The 21,492-nt window shown below is 38.1% G+C and overlaps 2 protein-coding genes across 4 annotated transcripts in view; one reads left to right on the top strand and one right to left on the bottom strand.

The window, feature by feature from the left end:
* The window catches only part of ngef (neuronal guanine nucleotide exchange factor), a 41,939-nt gene extending 31,100 nt beyond the window's left edge, over positions 1-10,839 (bottom strand). The window contains exon 1 of the mRNA XM_054794779.1: positions 10,067-10,839. Within this exon, the coding sequence (XP_054650754.1) occupies positions 10,067-10,337 (271 nt within the window). The 5' untranslated portion in view covers positions 10,338-10,839. The remainder of the gene's footprint in view (positions 1-10,066) is intronic.
* Positions 10,840-12,920: 2,081 nt separating this feature from the next.
* mrps23 (mitochondrial ribosomal protein S23) lies at positions 12,921-21,144 on the top strand. 3 transcript variants are annotated; one of them, XM_054794254.1, is made up of 6 exons: positions 14,493-14,573; positions 14,636-14,766; positions 16,849-17,028; positions 17,108-17,185; positions 19,325-19,448; positions 19,537-21,144. In XM_054794254.1, the coding sequence occupies exons 1-6, from the start codon at positions 14,508-14,510 to the stop codon at positions 19,657-19,659; spliced, it is 702 nt and encodes a 233-aa protein (XP_054650229.1). In that variant the 5' UTR covers positions 14,493-14,507; the 3' UTR covers positions 19,660-21,144. The 3 variants fall into 3 exon arrangements, with proteins under 3 accessions (XP_054650230.1, XP_054650227.1, XP_054650229.1); XM_054794255.1 differs by lacking the exons at positions 14,493-14,573; positions 14,636-14,766 and adding an exon at positions 12,921-13,005; XM_054794252.1 differs by having other exon boundaries at positions 14,444-14,766.
* Positions 21,145-21,492: the final 348 nt, after the last annotated feature.

Genomic DNA, 21,492 nt, shown 5'->3' with positions numbered 1-21,492 from the left:
TTTCCATAATATTTGGACTTTAATCCCATGTTATAACTTTTTCCCCAACCTAATTTACTAAAAATTACGACTTTGTTTCGTTTGTTTTTCATAATATTACAACTTTTAAAAAAATAAGTATTTTTTTTATATTTAATGTCATATTTTGAAGAAAAAAACATGTCATTTTAGCATAGCGCAACGCTAAAATCACATTAGTCTTCCTTGTAGTAGTACATGTTTTTTCTCGTAAAATAATGATTTTTTTCACGTTAGAATACAACTTTTTTTTCTTAGTATTACTTTAATCTTGTAAAACTGACTGTTTTATCAATTTTTGCAGTTTTGTCAAAAATTCCCAACTATTTCAACTTTCTTCTTGTACAATTTATTTTTGTAATGTTATGACATTATTCTCATAATAATATAATATATCATATATAATATTATATTATATTATATATTCCCCAACCAAACTTTATGACAACTTTATTATTTTTTTTTTCATAATGTTCTGTAAATAATAACCTCTTTTTCTTTAATATTTAAAAATTACTGTTTACAACATGGGTGTCCAAAGTGCGACCTGGCACTTATTTTTAATTATTTTCTTTTTCTTTTTTTAAATATATGTATATATTTTGTCTTATTCTTTATTTAATTATTTTTTAAATATATTTATTTTTAAAAATTATGAAAAATTCTTGTTCTGTTTATTTCCACAGAAAATGTTTACTGCCTGTAATTGCAGTTTATTTTGTTTGTTGTCAAACCCCATTTAAAATGAATTATACAAAAGTTGTACAGTATACTAAAATTTCGGCTTGGCACCTTGACTTCTTATTTCAATGTGAATTTGATGTTAAAACAATACAAAATGATCGTCCTAACAATCCATTGTGTATGTGATGAGGTGATGATACATTTATATGGATGGACAGGAGGGTAACCATAACTGTCTATTCCAGGATGTCCTGCTCTGCATTTACTTCAGATAAGGAATCAGAAGTAGAGGGTCAGAGGTCAGTCAGCATGAACTCACTTCATGTCACCTTGTACAGTAAGTGATTACGCTGCAAACGAAAACACACTTCTGCTGTTTGTTACATTTTTGTCAGATGTTTCAGTCCCGGCACCACCGGTTTACAGTTAAAAAGTACATTGATATTGGTGTAATAAAGAAAGCATATTCTAATAACAACATTAATATAGTAACGATATGAAGACCATATAAATACAAAGGTTTTGAAGGGAATCATCTGAAGCACCACACAATTCCAAATGTGATAAACCACGATAACTATGCATATAACTTGAGTGTATTTAAAAGAAAACTGCACTTTTTTCCTTAATTTTGCCCATCATCCACAATCCTTATGTGAGACATGAATACACGTCTTTCCTTCTCCTTTCTGTGCGTTCTAATGATATAAAAACAGCTAAAAGAGGCAGCTAATTAATGCACGTAATGGGCCACACGTATTCCACCTACAAAGGCCGCTGTTAAAACACCTCCAAAAACCTCCAACAAGGCTTTTATGGTTTTACATCCATGCTGTGAGCATGTAGTAACAGCTACATTCATGATAACATGTAATACTTACAGTATTTTGCCGTATTGTGGTCATTTTAAGCATTAGTGGAACCTCCTTCCTTGATTTCACAAGCAACATAGAAAGGAACGCTACACCTAGCGTTAACTTTTCCAAACTCAAAAACAAAAACACGGCCTCAGCGGCAGCTCCAATATGTAGCGTTACCTTTCGGTAGTGACCTGAGGCATTGTGAGCGAGTGTGTGGTGAAGCTAGTAGCAAGCCAGCTAGTAGCTGGTGTGGCAAGGTGTCACTACGCAGGGAAAGTAGTTCTTGGGCGTAACAATGTTAATAACAGTAATAATAAAAATGTCGCTGCAGCTTGGCTAATATGCAGGTCACATATGTAAATAGGGTGTTGCTGGAGCTTATTGGAGGTTTTTTCGGAAGGCTTTATAGGCGGAAGGGGTGCGTCTCATTACGTGCATTTTTAGATACCTCTTTTTAGCTGTTTTTATATCTTTCGAATGCACAGAAAAGAGAAAGACATGTGTGTTCATGTCTTACATAAGGATTGTGGATGATGGGCAAAATTCCCCAAAAAAGTGCAGTTTTCCTTTGAGAGACAACGACAATATGTTAATAAAACTTTCACTGTTCATTTATAGCTCTGACACAACCAAGCACCACAGCAGGAATTCAAGCAAATGTTTGATGTTTAAATGATTGACTGCTTAAAAAAAGTACATATTTACAGCACGGGCCCCTGTGGATTGATTTGGATTCATCATGACTAATAACCATTCATTATTTATGAACTACTTTTGTCATTATCTTGCTTCTTGATTGTGCCTATAAAATGCCCAGCCTTTGTAAAGGCTAGACTGTATTCATTGGTCAGCAGTTTTGCAGTAAAAAAGCAGCTGCCAATTGTGTCGATGTCATTTCATTTTCATTTAATGGCCACACATCACAAATTCCCCAGCTTAGCTCTCCATCCCATGGGGACATGTTAACTTGAAGGAATGTATGCACTGTCCTCATAGACTTTAAAAATGCTCACATATACATGCTTCTTGTCAAGAGAAATAGCTCACACCCCACAAGGTTTGTGACATGCGGCTAAACGAGGTTGTCATCGCAGAAAGTTGACGTGAGAGGAAAATACAATCGCACATTTTTCCACCACAGACTGATAATAATTTAATACGTGAATATACAGTGCAGGGGGGACAGTGCTGAAGAAAGGAGACAGACGCTAAGTTGTTCATTGTTGTGTGAACGAATGTACTGTACACTCCTTATCAAAAAAGTGTAAAAGACCAGTTGAAAGATTGCAAGAATCTACATTTTGCACTGTTGGATCTTAAGAAAAAAGAGCTTCAAAATGCAAAAAGAAGAAATGGGAGTGAAACAAAAAAAAATGAGTAAGCAATTTATTGCAAACAAGCGTTCAAGTGTAAAAAGCTGTTAATCAGCTGATCAAAAGTTTAAGACCGTAGCTAAAAAATTAAATAAAAAACCTAAAATAGAAATAAAATGTTGAAAAAAGGAGTGAGTAATGAGTAGCTGCACTATTCTTGTTAATCAATTGAAAAATGGGTTTGTGCATGCTTGATGCCAGTGTTTCCAGGAGGCTAGTGGGAATGTTGCTCCAGGTGGTGAAGATGGCTTCACGGAGGACATCCACTGTCTGGAACTGATTCTTGCCATCCATCCCCAAATGTTCTCAATTGGATTGGACTCGCAGGATGGTCCAGAAGAGTCAGTTTATTCTTCCTGAAGAAGTCCTTTGTGAAGTTCTGTCCTGTTGAAAAAGCCAGTCATCACCACACAGACGATGGCTTTCATGAGGGGCCCTCGTCATGAGGGATGCCCCTGCAACATTTCCAAACAGACAGCTGTCTATTGACGCCCTGCACAACCTGAAGCTCCATTGTTCCATTGAAGGATCATGATGGCGCCGCCTCCACTGTGCCACGTAGAAAACATCTCAGGTGGGATCTCCTTGTCATGCCAGTAACGTTGGAAGCCATCAGTACCGTCAAGGTTCCATTTTTTCTCATCAGAGAACAAAACTTTCTTCCACCTTTCAATGTCCCATGCTTGGTGCTCCCCTGCAAATTCCAAACGGGGAATTTTGTGGCCTTAAAGGAGACAAAACCTTTTGAAGACGTTTTTTTTTCTCTGGCAGATGGTGTCTGATGGTTATTGGGCTGCACTCGGCACCAGTAACAACCTTCATTTGGGCTGAGGATGGTCCCGTGTCCTGATGGACAGCCCAATGGATCCACTAAAATTTTTTGTGTCTACCACTTGATTTTTTTGTTCCATAACCCTCAGGATGTTTGAAGATGTTTCAAATGAGTGTCTTACTGCGTCCAACCTCAGCAGCAATGGTGCGCTGCAAGAGGCCTTGCTTATGTAGCTCAACAATCCCACCGCGTTCAAAGAGAGAAAGCTTTTTTGCCTTTGCCATCAAGAGATCATGACAGTGTGAATACCTGACACCAAATCACATTCAATCCACATTTTTGCCAAGACTTTGCCTTTTAAAGGCTGTGCTCTTAAACTTTTGATCAGCTGATGAACAGCCTATTTCACTTCAATGCTTGTTTGCAATAAACTGTGTTACTCCCATTTCTTCTTTTTGCATTTTGAAGCTCTACGTAGAGCCTCCTTAAGATCCAACAGTGCAAAAAATACATTCTTGCACTTTTTCAACTGGTCTTAACATTTTGATCACAAGTGTATGAACAAATGAGTACGTTTGATGATGATGTTGTGCTTTAAGAGCGTTTCACCGTGAAGATTTCATTGATATTGTGTGCTAAATGAAAGCTAGCCTTCTCACGTGATTAATTAGTGCATTTTCTCACTTATGAAGATGTCGTTTGTTTCTTGACTGGATGCAAGGGTAGGAAGGGTAGGATTAAATAAGCTCTGCTTCTTCTTACTCCCTAACGACGTCTGAAACAAATAAACCATACCGTACCAATTTCACCAAATGTCAAATTTCCTAAAGAAACGTCAACACAGTCTAAGCCCAGCAGCCGCTCTCCTTCTTTATACCAGGGGTGTCCAAACTTTTTCCAGCGAGGGCCACATAGTGAAAAATGAAAGGATGTGACTTTGCCACTTTGATATTTTGTAAAGCAACACATGTAGATATGCTAACAAGTTATATATATTTTATTATATACTGCATCTCACCTTCCCTATTATTAATATCAACTTCACTTTTTGCTCTTTTTTTCCCATTTTTGTTGTTGGTTTTTTTAAATTTTCTAAATCTTTGTAAATTTTCTACTTGTAATATTTTGACTTTATTCACATATTATTTTTATTTTATTCCCATAAATAATATTATAACTTTTTCCCCAACTTAATTTTCCAAAAATGATAACTTAATTTTTTTTCATAATATATAACTTTTAAAAAATTATTTGATATTTCAACTCTACAGTATGCTGCGCTAAAATTATATTTATGATTTTTTTTTCTAATTCTCATAAAATTGAAACTTTTTTTCTTGTTCGAATCCAACTTTTTCGTCTTCCTCAATTATTTGTAGCCATCTCAACTCCTGTATAACTAGCTGGTCCCAGGCAAGTCATACGACAATGAGACCACTTGAAATACTGTATTAACAAGCCTTAGAAGTCATGGACAAAAAACCAAGACATGACAATCACTGTACAATTCTAAAAAAGTAGGGATTCTTAAACTGAACAAATTGTCATAAAGATGCAGATTTATGCTCGATGTATGAGGTAATACATAGTCTAACTCCAGCTCCTCTTGTAGAAGAAATGCTAGTATGCGTGTAACAAGAGGATCTGTGAGAGCGGACTGTGTTGTTCCTTTGCGTAAAAGCACATTTAATCAGTCATCCTGGTCTGTGAGAGGTACCAGAGAGTGGAACTCAATACCAGATGATATTAAACGATTAAGAACACTTAAGACTTTCACTAAACATTTAAAAGAATGGCTTGTCAATACCGACACTTGTTAGCATTAAACGTCTGCATCTGATGTGTTGTATACTCCATGTTATTTTTGTATTGTTGTCACTTTTGTTGTCACTTTTGTATTGTTGTCACTTTTATTGCTTGTTTTATTGTTTATTGTACTTTTATTTTTCAATATGATGGGGTTTTTTTACATTTCTCTGATGCCCTTACTGTTCTAATCTGCATATGTATTTTGTGTATGTTTTAGTGTTTTGTCTTATTGTACTGAATATTGCTGCCTTTTTAACATCACGGCCGGGAACTACAGATGAAAAATAGCCTCTTGGCTAATTCTTTAGCAAATTTTTTAGCTCATGTACAGCATGCGTTTTATGTATTGTCCCCCACAAATAAACTAATCTAATCTAATCGTAATATTTTGACTTTATTCTCATAAAATTACGGCTGTTTTCTACATTTCTGCAGTTGGAAATTTTTCTTTTTTTCCAACTAGTTCAACTTTCTCCTTGTGCATTTTCTTTTCGTAATATTATGACTTTATTCCTTAATATTTTCATTTTATTCCCATAATATTATAATGTTTTCCCCACAAAAAATTATTATTATTAAAATTATTATTTTGTTTTGTTTGTTTCTCATAATATTACAGCTTCTAAAAAAACATAATTTTTCTTTAATATCACAACGTTAATTTAATAAAATTATGAGGGTTTTTTTTAATTACAATTGATCTTATTCTTGTAAAGTTACTAATCATTTTTTGATTTTTCGCGGTTCTTGTTTTTAGTTTTTAGTTTTCCAACCATCCATTTTTTATGCCACTTATCCTCATTAGGGTCTCGGGGGTATGCTGGAGCCTATCCCAGCTGACTTCGGGCGAGAGGCGAGCTACACCCTGGGCTGGTCGCCAGCCAATCGCAGGGTTTTTTAATTTTCTAGGTAAATTCTATTTTTACTATGTGCTGCGGACCAATAAAAATACTGCCGTGGGCCGCAAATGGCCCGCCCCCCGGCCACACTTTGGTCACTGCTTTAAAGAATTACAGTGGATCCCTCAACATTTGCAATTCAGCATTCATGGCCCCACAAGTTCACAGAAAAAAAAAATCTCTATAAAAAGGGCAGTTTTTTTTTTTAAAAACATCTCAATCACCTTAAGATTCAAGATTCAAGATTCAAGAGAGTTTTATTGTCATGTGCATGGTAAAACAGCAGTTATACCATGCAATGAAAATCTTATTCTGTTCATTCTCCCAAGAAAAGAAAGAAAAACACAAGAAAGAATAAGAACATAAGAAACATAAATTAAGCAACAACAACAGAAGAGACATTAATACAAGTAAATAATACAAATAAATAAATAAATAAATAAAGTGCTAAGTGTCTAATAATTCATAAATAGGTGATAATACAGGTCACATGTACAGTATACATGTACCACTGTTAGAAAAGCCCACAGTTGTTACACGTTTATGTCTTTATGCGTCACAGATAATGTTTTATTGTCAAGCGCTGTGTTTTCGCCCTTTGTTCGCCACTCCCTGAACACACCATAGTTGCTGTAAGACGCAAAAGTGACTTAAACTAACAACTTCTAGACCGTGACTCCCATTCCATCTGTGCATGGATCATCTTAAATGGTCTTTTCATGGTCTTCCACTGGTATAGCGCTTTTCCACCCTCAAGGCACTCCAAGCACTTTGACACTGCTAGCACATTTAGCTACTGATGACGCAGCATCGGCAGCAACAGGAACAACAATCTTACACTGTCATTCATTAGCGGTGACTACCTACAGTACGTATATTATATTTTAAATGTGTTTAATAGATGTGTGAGGCATATTGAAGAGAGAAATCGAGGGTTCTGGAGATGAATCCGTAATACGCAATACAGTGGAACATAGGTTTTCCTTTTCCTAAGACCAAAACAAAAACCAAGGCAATTTTTCCCGTAGGCAATGTAAATGTAAATCCAATGTTCCAGACACCCAAAAATATTAATATTTTATTGAGGATAATTATAGTTTTGCATGCAGAAAACAGTGTGAAATCCATTACATTATGGGGGGATTGGGATTTCATGTAATAGTGTTTCTCATCCACCTTTTCTTGGCCCCATGGCGGGTTATTTAGCAGTCACACTCGATGATAATAAATGCATGAACAGTGAGTCAACAAGGTGTAGGGTGTTTGTTTGGGTGCTTGTTTTCGTGGAAGGATACAATACGGGGAATCTTTTTCATACGTGCTGTATTGTGCAAAAACCGAGACAAAATGTTCACAAACATTTTTGACGAAAATGGAATCATACGAAAACCGGGGGGTACAAAAACCAAGGTTTGACTGTAATCATGAAAGTAACTTTTATTGCAAATGTCAATCTGAAATCAGAAAACGTCAACATCGAGTTAGTAGGAGGGTTTGGAGGGTCGAGCCCCATGTCATAAATAGACATTTTTATGGCCATCGGAATTTTTTGCCATTCGCCCGTGGTCCCGGAACGTAAGTCCATCGAAAAGCAGGGATCTGCTGTACTTACAGTGTAAACACTTGGCCCCAAATACAGTTGCCCCTCACCACATGGCGGTTGGAATTTTGCGGCTTCACTCTATCACAGTTTTTAAACATATATTCATTCATAAATCATGCTGTTTTGTGGTCGAATATGCCCTATTATTAGTCAAAACATGCATATTGAAGCAAATTGTACATATTTTTTTGCCTAAATTAAGCATTTTCAAGCATAAAAATGGCTAAATGAACCAAAATACAAATACAGTAAAAGGCATTAAAAAGACACATTGAAATGGTTAATGTACTGTAGTATTCCACATTGGTCACTAGATGTCAGTAAATGTTTGATGAGACTAGCACCAGACTTGATTACCGGAACAACAGACTTTATTGCTGGTTGAAATGATCTCACAACAGGCACAATAATAAAAACATAATAATAGTAATAAAACACGGGTTACTGTTGCGGCCCTGACCCATGATAAGCCGAAACTCAGCTCTGAACCCCCAACGTCACTTCCTGTCTGCCGACACATTCACTGTGACACACATAGGCAAGTTTTATTTATGCCTTAAATGGCTTATTTTCTCATATTATTTATACCAGGGGTGCCCAAACATTTTCCACTAAGGGACGCATACACATGAAAAGAATACGGGGGCCACTTTGATATATTGTATTTTGTAAACCAACACAGATTTAAAGAAAAATCAGCTTCGACCTGAAGCTTTGTGATATAGGTTACAAAGCATATTAATTATTTATTATTATTTTTGATTATTAATTATGAACATGACCTTTTTTGCCTTTCAGCACACTTATTTGCTCATTTTTGCATTTCACACTTTTTGAAAGAAATATTTCAACTTTAGTCATGCATCTTTTTTCCCGTAATGGTATGACTGTGTCAGAAGACTACATTGTTATAATATTCTCACATTTTTTCCGAACATAATTGCAAATTTGTTTTTTGTTTTGCTTTTTCTCATGATGTTACGACTTTTGAAAATCGTGTCTTTTTTTTCTTTAAGGTTTCAAATTTCTACTTCTAAAACTTTTTTCCCCTCATATTAGGACTTTATGAGCCAAGGGGCATTAAAAAAACAGCTGCGGACCTCGAATGGTCCCACTTGGCCGCAGTTTGGACACCACTAATGTTTGTTAATAAAAATATTAAAGTGACTACTGGGGTGTTACTTCATGTCGAGATGGCTCTAATAATGTTAAAAAACGTATTTAGAAGATTGTAAACGTGCTTTCTATGCCATAACTATAAAAATATTACATTAGAATTAGCGGAAATTCACTTATCACAGTCAGGTCTGGGACAAATTAACCACCATAAATGAGGGATTAATACTCCTTTGCCATATTACAGTAGCAAAACACAGTAGAGTTAAGACATGTACAAAACATGACCGTAGAAAATATGTATACACCTGATAATGATAGGAAAAATAATTACTTGTATAATTGTTGTATATGACAGGAAGTTAGGGCGTGTTCAATGTTGGCCTGAGCTTTCTGACAGGCTCCAGTGCTTTATGACATGTACTTCCTTTTTCATTGTAGGCCTGTCTAGTTACGTATTAAGTAATCACGCTGGTCTAACCCCTCGGAGGCGTGTTGTAGATGCTGGGCAAAGTCCAAGCCCCAAACACTTTGGTGTGGCTCAGTGAAAACGCTTAATTCCTGCTGAGAACAATGCCTTCTTTTCACAGTAAACAATTAAAAAATAAATGACTTCCGTCATGAATGCAACTTCAGTGTGTCTGTTAGTAACAATCAGGTTATTTTTGCTGCACATGATGGGGTCAGAGGTTAATGTGGAACATTTAGTTGTTACTCAGACAATTGTGTTATTTTTACACAACAGGTTCCACAGGTTGCAGTCATACAGATTTGCACCGAAACATGTGCCAAGCCTTTGTTTCTCTTTGCAAAGTGCTTGCATGGACTGCGTTTGCCAGTTTGAGAGTAACAGAGCGGCACATGCTGTGCGTGCTGTCGTCTGATTCATTTAAAAGCCACGGAAATGTTGTTATGCGTGGATGTTTCCTTACTGTCAGACTGCTCAGCTGAGGCCATCCTCTTCTTCCTCATTGAGCGGTAAAAGCGCGAGTTCCTGCGAATCGGCTCTCTGCTCAGGCCTACCTTGGAGTCATCTTCATCATCATCATCGTAGTACTCATCGTGGCTGGGCAGCACCAGTGTGGTCGGGTGCTTGTCGGGGCTTTCCTGGGATTTTGTCCCCCACTTGCCCCGAAAGAGGGCAGCCACAGACATGGTGAATGCGCCACGGTCCTTGTTCTCAATGGTGGTAAAGAAACTCATGAAGAAAGCGGGTGGGAATAATCCATCCTACTCATCCGAAATCTAAGAGCAAATCCATCCTGCGAAACTACTGCTTGAAGTCAACAGAAAATCAAAAGAAATCCCAAGAAGGAGTGAACAGTATTATTGAAGTCGGTGTTGTATTCTGTCCTGTTGTTAGGCTACGCTGGCAGCCAGGGAGAGCAGAGTGCTTTGCTTATTTCTACCTAAGCTGTAATTATTGCATTTATGACTCTCTCTCCCTCTCCTGCTCTTTGTCCCTCCTCTGTTTGGCTCCGTCCCTCTCGCTACACCACCCTGTAACACGCTGACATTCCTCAACTCAACCTGGCCTGCCCGCCTGCTTGTCCCTGCCCTAAAATACACGCTGCTGTTGCCGAACCTGAAAAGTGACCCACTGGCGAGCTGCAGTGCAGTCTGCCTCCTAGATGTGAGACTGCCTCGCATCCCACCCGAGAGCAAAAAGTCAAAGGATATGATTTGGAATGAGCTGCTTGCGCTTTGGTGATTTCCCACGTGTGTGCGCATGCTTAAAGACTGTGTACTGTTCCTGATCCTGTTGAGCCAGGGCCCCATGCTCATCCCCCACCCCCCAGTCAGCTGACAATGAGAGTTTAAAGTTCACTTTCTCCTTTTTACCTTGTGAAAATATGCCCGCCTTTGCCGCCATTCAACCATGCCATGTCATGTCATGACCCCGTACGTCAATGGGCACAGGGAACTTTTTTTTTTTTAGGTAAGCCAGTGTTATACAGTATACAGTGGACCCTTGCTTTCCATCGGAAGACTCCAACCCAAACAGGCATTAACCGAATCAATTTTTCCCATAAGAAATCACGTAAATTAAATTAATCCATTCCAGAAAGCCAAAAATTTTAACACAAAACACGTTTTCATAGTTTTTACATGGAGAAAATGATTGGAAATGCATGTAAATACATGATGATGATGGATGACAGAGATAAATGAACATTTAAAGGAAAACTGCACTTTTTTGGGAATTTTGACAATTCATCCACCATCTTTTTCTGTTTATAAAGATATACAAACAGCTAAAAAGAGGCAGCTAATTAATGCACGTAATGGGCACACCTATTCCGCCTAAAACACCTCCAAAAACCTCCAACAAGGTTTTATAGCCATGCTGTGAGCATGTAGAAACAAACACATTCATGATAACATGTAATACAGTATTTTGACATATTTTGTTCATTTTAAGCATTAGCGGAACTTCCTTCCTGGGTCCTTCCACAAAAACACAGCAGCAGTGGCGGCAGCTCCAATATGTAGTGATACCTCTCGGTAGTGGCCTGAGGCATTGTGAGCGAGTGTGTGGTGAAGCTAGTTGCTAGCCAGCTAGTAGCTAGCCGGTGTGGTGTAGCAAGGTGTCACTACGCCAGTGAAGTAGTTATTGGGCGTAACAATGTTTATAATAATGTCGCTGTAGCTTGGTTAATATGCAGGTCACATAATGTAAATGGACCGTTGGTGGCGCTTTTTGGAGTTTTTTTCAGAACGGTTTCTAGGCGGAATAGGTGCTTCCCATTGTGTGCATTCTTAGCTGCCTCTTTTTACCGGTTTTTATATCTTTAGAACACACATAAAAGAGAAAGACGTGTGTTCAAGTCTCACATAAGGATTGTGGATGATGGACAAAATTCCCAAAAAGTGCCGCTGACGCAATGTATTAGTAGCACCACAAGACATACCAACCAGAAAATGTATGCAAACCGAGGCAAAATTTAGGTGTAAATTTTCGACTTTAAATCGAAAAACCAGGTTCCACTGTACTGTAGAAAAAAAGAAACACTGTCAAAAAGAAACACAGAATTATTTACATGCACATGCGGAGGCACATATATATGCTATAGTGGTTATTTGGTTACTTAATTCCCATTGGTTCATGTTTCGTTCCTGTCACGTTCGTTTATTTAGCATTTAATTTTTTTTTTTTTTTACTGTTTCCTCCCCAGGTTCCCTTTCTTCCGGTCAGGAGGCGGAGCACCGAGCCACATATGTTGTTTTCTGTGTTGTATTGTTTTGTTGTTGTTGTATTTGTGTACTGTATGTCTTTTAAATAAAAGTTGTGTTCCAAGAAGTGAATATAATGCAGTGTGGTTTGTGTTACGGTGACACAAGTAGTGCTCCAGCGTGTGCGGGCTGGGCGGAGAGGATGAGTCGAGGATGAGGTGGACCATCATCATGTCATTCCATGCTATCACGCTATAAAGCGTGTACTGTAAGTATGAGTCAGTGTAACTTATTTTCTGTACAATTGTACAGACTGGGAAGAGCTGTATTAAAAATTGTTTGTAAAGGCTTCTTTTTGATTGACACTGTCATATGAGTTCCATAGCATTTGCCATTTTCATTTGGACAGTTGTTTTTCATTTTTTTACGTATTGTAAAATTAATACCTGTGGCAGTGTCAACAACATTGAACATTATTTAAATAAACGGATTTAGAATAGTTTTTTTTTTTACATCTCGATCCGCACTCCACTTCAGAAGGTGGCGGTAATGCACAACGATAGTAGATATTCATCCACTAGGTGGCGGTAATGCACGCCACAAGTAGCTTGCCCACCGCCAATAAGCAACAGAAGAAGAACAAGCAGAAAGCAATGGCTGGTAGCAGGCTTGAAAGGGTCGGAACCGTGTTTACACGGTAAGCAACATTTAATGGGCTATTTAACCTAATATGAACAAACATTTATATAACACAAATAACATTTTTCAAGCGCATAATATATATGATTGTTATTATTAATATGCCTCATAGGCACGCGACAGACAAATGCCGACCACAGAGACACGAGGAGAACTTTAGAGCCAGATTATAAAGACAAAATGGCTAGAGACATGTATGACAAGGTCGTATTATTAACAATAAAATATTTTGATTAAGGAGACTTCCGAAAATGGCCACAATGACACAATTTGGTCCTCAACTGACTTTGAAGGACGCGGCCCCGTTGGCTCATTGACCAGTGTTGCCAGATCCCTCAAAGCAAGCCTAACAGGCAACCCACCACATTGTGAAAGCGAAGTAATAAGTATAAATATATCCATTTACAGCAGGGGTGTCAAACTCGTGCCATGGAGGACCGAGACACTGCAGGTTTTCTTTCCAGCCAGTCACTAAAGCAGGTGATTTTAATGATCAACTCCTTCAGTTTGAGGGAAGGAGCTCATCACTTACAGTTTCAGACCCCTTTCAGACCCCTTTTAAATTTTTCACTCTTTGTGTCATTGCAGCCATTTGCAAAAATCAAAAAAGTTCATTTTATTTCTCATTAATGTACAGCACCCCATCTTCACAGAAAAAAACATAAATGTAGAAATTTTTGCACATTTATTAAAGTAAAACTGAAATATCACATGGTCATAAGTATTCAGACCCTTTGCAGAGACATTCATATTTAACTCACATGCTGTCCATTTCTTCTGATCCTCCTTGAGATGGTTCTGCTCCTTTATTGGAGTCCAGCTATGTTCAATTAAACTGATTGGATTTGATTAGGAAGGGCACACACCTGTCTATATAAGACCTTACAGCTCACAGTGCATGTCAGAGCAAGTGAGAATCATGAGGTCGAAGGAACAGGCCAAGGAGCTCAGGGACAGAATTTTGGCAAGGCACAGTGGCCTCCATAATCCTCAAATGGAAGAAGTTTGGGACGACCGCAACTCTGCCTAGACCTGGCCGTCCAGCCAAACTGAGCAATCATGGGAGAAGAGCCTTGGTGAGAGAGGTAAAGAACAACCCAAAGATCACTGTGGATGAGCTCCAGATATTCAATAGGTAGATGGGAGAAAGTTCCACAAAGTCAACTATCACTTTAGCCTTCCACCAGTCGGGGCTTTATGGCAGAGTAGACCGACGGAAGCCTCTCCTCAGTGCAAGACACATGAACGACTCCCAGACTATGAGAAATAAGACTGTCTGGTCTTGTGAAAGATTGAACTTTTTGAATTAATTCTACGTGTGGAAAAAAACAGGCACTGCTCATTCACCTGTCCAATACAATCCCTACAGTGAAACATGGTGGTGGGAGCAACATGTTGTGGGGTGTTTTTCAGCTGCAGGGACAGGACGACTGGTTGCAATTGAAGGAAAGATGAATGCGGCCAAGTACAGAGATATCCTGGAGGAAAACCTCTTCCAGAATGCTCAGGACTTCAGACTGGGCCGAAGGTTCACCTTTCAACAGGACAATGACCCTAAGCACACAGGTAAAATAACAAAGGCGTGGCTTCAGAACAACTCCGTGACCGTTCTTGACTGGCCCAGCCAGAGCCCTTACCTAAGCCCAATTGAGCATCTCTGGAGAGACCTGAAAATGGCTGTCCACCAACGTTCACCATCCAACCTGACAGAACTGGAGAGGATCTGCAAGGAAGAATGGCAAAGGATCCCCAAATCCAGGTGTGAAAAAACTTGTGGCATCATTCCGAAGAAGACTCATGGGTGTACTAAAGGGTACAAAGGGGTGCTTCTACTCAATATTGAGCACAGGATCTGAATACTTATGACCGTGTGATAAAATAGTTTTTTTTTTTTTTTTTTTTAAAGGGTCGGTATCAAATCGGCAAGACTAGGGAAAAAAAAACGTATCGGAAGCCAAAAATGTGGATCGGGACATCCCTATTGTAAAAAGTAGTGATTGCTTCCGGTATATTGACGTGTCAGCGCATGTGTCAAGCTCAAAGAGCGATCGCGCACTGACGCGGATAAGAGATCGACACGTGATCGACACAGTTGCCGTTTTGCCTGTTTGTGAGACACCAAACTGTTTATAACAAAGCGAGTCTGACTTCTGTCATCGGGGTGTCTCAGCAATAAGAACAAATCTTGTGAAGCACAATTCTTCCATTGAATCCAGTGTGACATGGAGACAGGAAGAAAAGAAACATTTTTGTCATGTGGGACCATTCAGTGATCTCATATCTGCAAATAAGCCTTTTGGTTTTATTTCCTCTGAAACGGTTCATCTCCTCATGAGCTGTCAGAATTCATCTACATGTCAGTGACACTTAGTTGAAAATATTTGTTTTATTTTCTGCAGGTTAAATGTCGTATTTGTTTTACAGAATTGAGAAAATCACCTCATTAATACACATAGATACAGGATGTAAACTTTTTACTACTTCCTCAGAAGTAGTTGATATTAAATTGAATTTAATACTTGAATTCAATTTAACAGTTGATTTGCATTTTGTCTTACTTGGTTTGAATGCCAAGACACTGGAAAAACTGATTTTCTTCAACAAAATCTCTACTCTGCCTTTAATAAAGGCCATAGGCGACATCACATTCACAACACTTTAATTTTGATTTCCACGTTAAATGACGCGCATTCTCATTATATATTGACTATAGAATCGAACGATATCAAAGCTATTTTGAACTTTGATTAACATAATAAAGTAATACAATTTAAGTATTATTGTCTATAGTCAGGCCGCACGGTGGTCTAGTGGTTAGCACGTTGGCCAACACAGTAACAGCCTGGAGATCGGGAAGACCTGGGTTCGATTCTCCCTTGGGCATTTCTGTGTGGAGTTTGCATGTTCTCCCCGTGTGCGCGTGGGTTTTTTCCGGGTACTCCGGCTTCCTCCCACATTCCAAAAAACATGCATGTTAGGTTAATTGGTGACTCTAAATTGCTCATAGGTATGAATGTGAGTGTGAATGATTGTTTGTCTATATGTGCCCTGCCATTGGCTGGCGACCAGTCCAGGGTGTACCCCGCCTGTCGCTCGAAGTCAACTGGGATAGGCTCCAGCATACCCCCGCGACCCTAATGAGGAGAAGTGGCATAGAAAATGGATGGGTGGATGTCTATAGTCATTGAATTTGAGTCTCTCAACTTTATTGGAGTCCCAGGAGTGGACTGGGACAAAATTTTGGCTCCAAACTTTATGGTTCAGACTGGGCCCACCAAATCCACCATTACAAACGTCCTTTTTTTTTTTTTTTAAATAAAAACAAAGTATGGTTAGGATCGATCATCTACCCTCAGCCTTTCAAGGGAGCAGCATGTACCCCTACACCATTAGAGAGTGTCAATGGAATTGATGTGTCTGATGTGTCACGGCAGTGTTGCGCACTCTGTAACATCCAGCAGGTGTCAGTATTGAACAACACAGTATCAATACAATTTGGGTAATGTGCTGCAACGCTTCACTCCAGGTTTTCTATGCTCTAACTGCAAAAATACTCCATTTATAAATGAGGAATCCTACTTCAGAAATGCATAGTGTGGAACCAATAAACCGTCATAAACGAGGGATTACTGTACTGTACTGTACTGTACTCAATACATGTACTGTATATTTGAAACCACACAAAAAATAAAGCTATCTTGTGAAATCAACATATTAACAGGCTTGTAAGTGAAGTGTTCTAAAAGTTAGAAATTGTTCTTTTTCTCTCTCTTACTGTGCTTTATTTTTAACTGCATTTGATCGACATTGGTAATGAACCGTATGACAATATGATCAACAGGATTCGAGATCTGATGCGCGCTGGAGTGATCAAGCCAACCGAGAAACCGATCTGGTATGACGTCTATGAAGCTTTTCCACCAACGCGGGAACCGCTTTACGTGAAGACCTATACTCGATCCAGGGACAAGAAACCAGACCCCGTGCCTGAAATTTTCTACACAGAAGATGAAGTTAGAGCGTAAGTTCGATATCTGTTCGATATCCACTTTACTAGACAGCACCGTCTACGTAACGCTTTTCCCACTGTCTGCTTGCAGGAAGTTCTATGATCAATACGGGATGGGTCTTCGGCCGTTTGATCTTTCCAAATCAAACTTTGTCTCTACCTGTCAGAGGTACATACACACGCGGACAAAATTTTCCGTTACAGACAGGAAAAACCCACAAAGGCCACTGAAATAACTTGAAATGGACAGAAGTAATTCATAAATTAATAAAAAGAAAGACGAAAGACGAAGACAATACAAAACTGTAGTATTTGGCATGGCAGGTCATGTCAGCTCTATCTTGACTGACATCAAATAAAGAATATACAGTATATTCTGGGCCTTCTTTGCTGCATCTTAAATCTGTGCAAGGTGCAATGAAATGTCAAGACTACCAAGGCATTCTGGAACAAAATGTGTTGCCTATTGTCTGTCTCAGAAAAGTCTCAATCACAGGTCATGGGTTCGCCAACAGGATAATGACCCAAAACTCGAGTGGTCGTCTGCCAACCTGAAGGTTTGCGTCTTTGATCCTCTGTCCCCCTGTGAGAATGTTGTGTCCTTCAGCAAATGACTTCAATGCAGTTATCAGTCAGGGGTTGGCCTGACATTGTCCAAGTGCTTTGGGTACCTTGAAGGTAGAAAAATCACGCTGCAAGTGAAAGCCCGTTCATCAAGAACTACCTAAACATTGGACTATTCTGAAGTCGCCCTCTATGAGCCCTAATTTAAGTATGAGTATTTTATGTTATTATTGTATGATTATTTTTCAGCTATTTCAGTAAGCATTGTGGGGTTTTCTTTCTTTAAAGCTGTTGAAAGCATTATATCCCGCCCTCTTCCTTGTTCGACCACGTTAGCTCTCCCGCACTAATACACACACACGCACACTGAACAAAAGGATAATGTTATGTTTAAAAAAAAGAAGTATTTGGATAGGTGTATGATTTCACTAGAGCTGCACAATTAATGTTTGATTAATGGATTATCCTTTTATATCAACAAATATTTTAGCATTCGATTACATTTTTTTTGTTATTTAACATTTTAACATTTTGTGATACGTTGTGTCCCAAGCCAGTAACTGTTTGTTTGATTCATATTGATTTGGTCCGTCCAGTGCAGTGGTTCCCAAACTTTTTACAGTCGCGTACCCCTTCAGACATTTGATTTGAAGTCATGTACTCCTACTGCTGCACACTTAAAAAACATAAACCATTTTTACATTTTATGAAATTCAAATATTAAACATTTGACATTTTATAGTAATTCTGGTTCAAAAATTTGTATTGTGCATGGTCAAATTTTGATAAAAGTTTTACATGAGCGCTGATCAATAGATAAAATGTAAATTTTTCTTGGAGCTGAATAAAGTGTCTAAGTTTTCATCCTACATATCTTTTATTTCAGCCGGATGTTCGGATCCTTCCCTTTGAATGGGTTGAACTTGAGGTTCACTTTGGTCCACTGGCAATCGCTATGATTTAAATCTGCATATTAATTGGATACCAAATTGAAAGGGAAAGGTGAACAAACATGATAAAGTAGCATCCAAAGTACAAACATATATACAAGCAGTGATAAAACCTCATTTTCAGGGGAACTCCACTCTCTCATCCTGACACAGTGCAGGGATTGGAACACCAATATAAGTTAAACCATCATGAGGTATTCAGGTGCGCTTGTAATTGTGTTAGGCTGTAATTTTTTTTTATACTTTTATTCACGTACCCCCAGTGACAATTGGCGAACCCCTGGGGATACGTATCCTTTCATTTTTCACTATGTGGCACTCGCTGGAAAAAGTTTGGACACCCCTGCCCTAGATTTCCCTCACCGGTTCAACGGGAGTATGGAAACCCTCATAGCATCCCTTTTTTAAATACGTGTGTTCTTGAAAGATCTCTTGTGACGCGCACTTGCAACGTGTATTCGCATTTGTGTGAGACAGCTGTCATATTTGGCCAGAACAGCAATTTTTAGAAAGTTCTTCTTTATAAACTTCTAAATGTGAAAAGTACAGACATTTATTAGTTGAATCTGTTCTGTGACATATGCTAGCCATGTTTTTTGGCATTTTGAGCCGCTGACATACAGCAGCTGTAATGGAAGTATACCCACAATGTTGCAGACGTGTGTAATGTATTTTCTAGGGTTCAAAAGGTGGTTAAATGATTTATTCCTTCTTTTCTGATGGCAAACCTCGAAAAGGCTCAACAAGACCAACATTTCAGTGAGGTAAACCGTATTTTTTCTATGATGCTGCAGATTTGTCGACAAGTACGCAGAGTTAAAGAGCCAGTCCGAAATGGATAAGTCTGTTCTGTTTGAGGAGACTGCAAAGGCTTTACTTGCAGAAGGCATCATACTCCGAAGGAGAGGCGTTCCACGGGTAGGTTTTGCCATAAGTACTCTGACATCAGAGTAAAAGGCACACTGCATGTTGAATGCATGTTCAGGGTTTTGCTTTTATTCTGCAGGTGGCAGCAGAGCACAGGGATCCAGTGTTGGGGCTGAAGCTAACAGACATGTTGGCTGAGCAGCAGTCAATTGAAAGTGAAGTCAAGCAAGAGCCTGAAGAGCATACCACACAGACTTACTAGAATTAAAAAAGGTCATATGTCGATATCACCAGCTCGTGTGTGTGTGTGTGTGTGTGTGTGTGCGTGCGCGCGCGCGTGCATGCGTGCGTGTATACACATATACACACCACCAGGTAAACGTTTGAACACACTCTCTCATTCAGTAGCATGAGGAAGTGTGTCCAAGCTTTTGACTGGTTATGCTATTATGACCTGTAAGAAAGCCTTTATTATTTTGGTCTACATCACCAATTGTTGTCATCAATATTTATTATGTAGTGGTTGTAGTTAGCCATTTTGCATGACATAAAAAGTAACCCTCTACATCAGGGATGTCCAATGTGGAGACTGGGGGGGCCATTTGCAGCCCATGGCTTTTTTTTTTTTTTTTTTTTTTTTTTTTTAAATTGACCAGAGGCACATTCTAAAAATATACTTTAACAAGAAAAATAAATAGAAAATCAGCAGTATTTTCACAAGAATAATGTCAAAACATTAAGAGGAAAAGTTGTAATCTAACAAGAAAAAGATGTAATTTTACGAAAATAAAGTAATGTTATGAGGAAAAATAACAATTTTAGTAAAATAAAATTCAAAGAAAAAGTTTTGTTCTTTGTTCCCTTAATATAATAGCTTTATACTTTATAACTTTTCCCCAAGGTAATTCTCGAAAAATTAGACCTTGTGTTTTCTTCTTCGTAATATTATGACTTTAAGAAAATAATTTTTAATAAAAAATTTCAACTCTGACTAAAATTACATTATTTTTCGACATATTACAAGTTCATTGTCATAAAATCATGACAGTTTTTCTTAATATTTTGAGCTGTATTTTTTATTTCTGCTTTGTTTTTTTTTTTCCAAAGACTGTACTTCAACTTTACTAATTATTATTAATTATTAAACTTATTATGACTCTATTGCCATAATATAACTTTTTCCCCAACCTATTTTTTTGGAAAATTTGAAATGTATTTTGTTTTGTTTTTTTCTCATAATATTATGACGTAAAAAAAACCCATTTTTTTCTTTAATATTTCAACTTTATGCCACGAAAATTACATTATTTTTCCTTACAATATTAAAATTTCCATAACATTACTATTTTTTTTTCTCTTAACATTTTTTTACTTTATTATTGTAAAATTACTGCTGATTTTTGCTGGGGTTTTTTTTGTTATTTTCTTGTTAAATTATATTTTTAGAATGTGCCTCGGGCTGCAAATGGACCCCAAGCCGCACATGGAACACCTCTGCTTTACAGCAATTTTGAAATGCATGTACCCCGCCTGTCGCCCGAAGTCAGCTGGGATAGGCTCCAGCATGCCCCCGCGACCCTAATGAGGAAGAAGCGGTATAGAAAATGGATGGATAGGCTTACAAGCACATAAATGGACAATTAAAAAAAACATAAAACATAACATAATAGTATGTACAGTTTCAGATGATAATTTTGCAAACAAAATTGTGTTTTTAACATGTAGATGAATAAATATTGTGCTGAAACTGCTGCTGTTGATGTGCTTCTTTTCGTCTGCTGCCTTAATTGCAAATATACAGGAATAGGGAGGATATTCTGCCTGACGATTTATTCCAAGTAATATTTGCAAGTACAGTCTACAATTTATAAGAGGTTCAGTAAATGGCAGCAAGTGCACCATTTTAGTCAGGAATGAAAATTCACTTTGTGCGTTAACAGAAGAACTGTCTATTTAAATAATACATTAAACATGTATTAAATAGACGTACTAGCGTGGTGGTGGTCCAATGTAAAAAAAAACAGGTAGTGAGGAAGGCAAGACTGTCTAAATTCGCGGTATCAGTCGACCAGGTAGGCTTAGTCCTCAGTGGGCT

The sequence above is a fragment of the Dunckerocampus dactyliophorus genome, chromosome 12, assembly GCF_027744805.1.
Source record: "Dunckerocampus dactyliophorus isolate RoL2022-P2 chromosome 12, RoL_Ddac_1.1, whole genome shotgun sequence".
Taxonomy (NCBI): Eukaryota; Metazoa; Chordata; class Actinopteri; order Syngnathiformes; family Syngnathidae; genus Dunckerocampus; species Dunckerocampus dactyliophorus.
This window is presented reverse-complemented; position numbering and strand designations above follow the sequence as displayed.

Coding starts and splice junctions, on each gene's coding strand:
- mrps23 (XM_054794252.1), top strand. CDS start 14,459: ATGAATGCGGCCAAGTACAGAGATATCCTGGAGGAAAACCTCTTCCAG. Junction 17,029..17,107: donor ACAGAAGATGAAGTTAGAGC/GTAAGTTCGATA, acceptor GTCTGCTTGCAG/GAAGTTCTATGATCAATACG. Junction 17,186..19,324: donor TTTGTCTCTACCTGTCAGAG/GTACATACACAC, acceptor ATGATGCTGCAG/ATTTGTCGACAAGTACGCAG.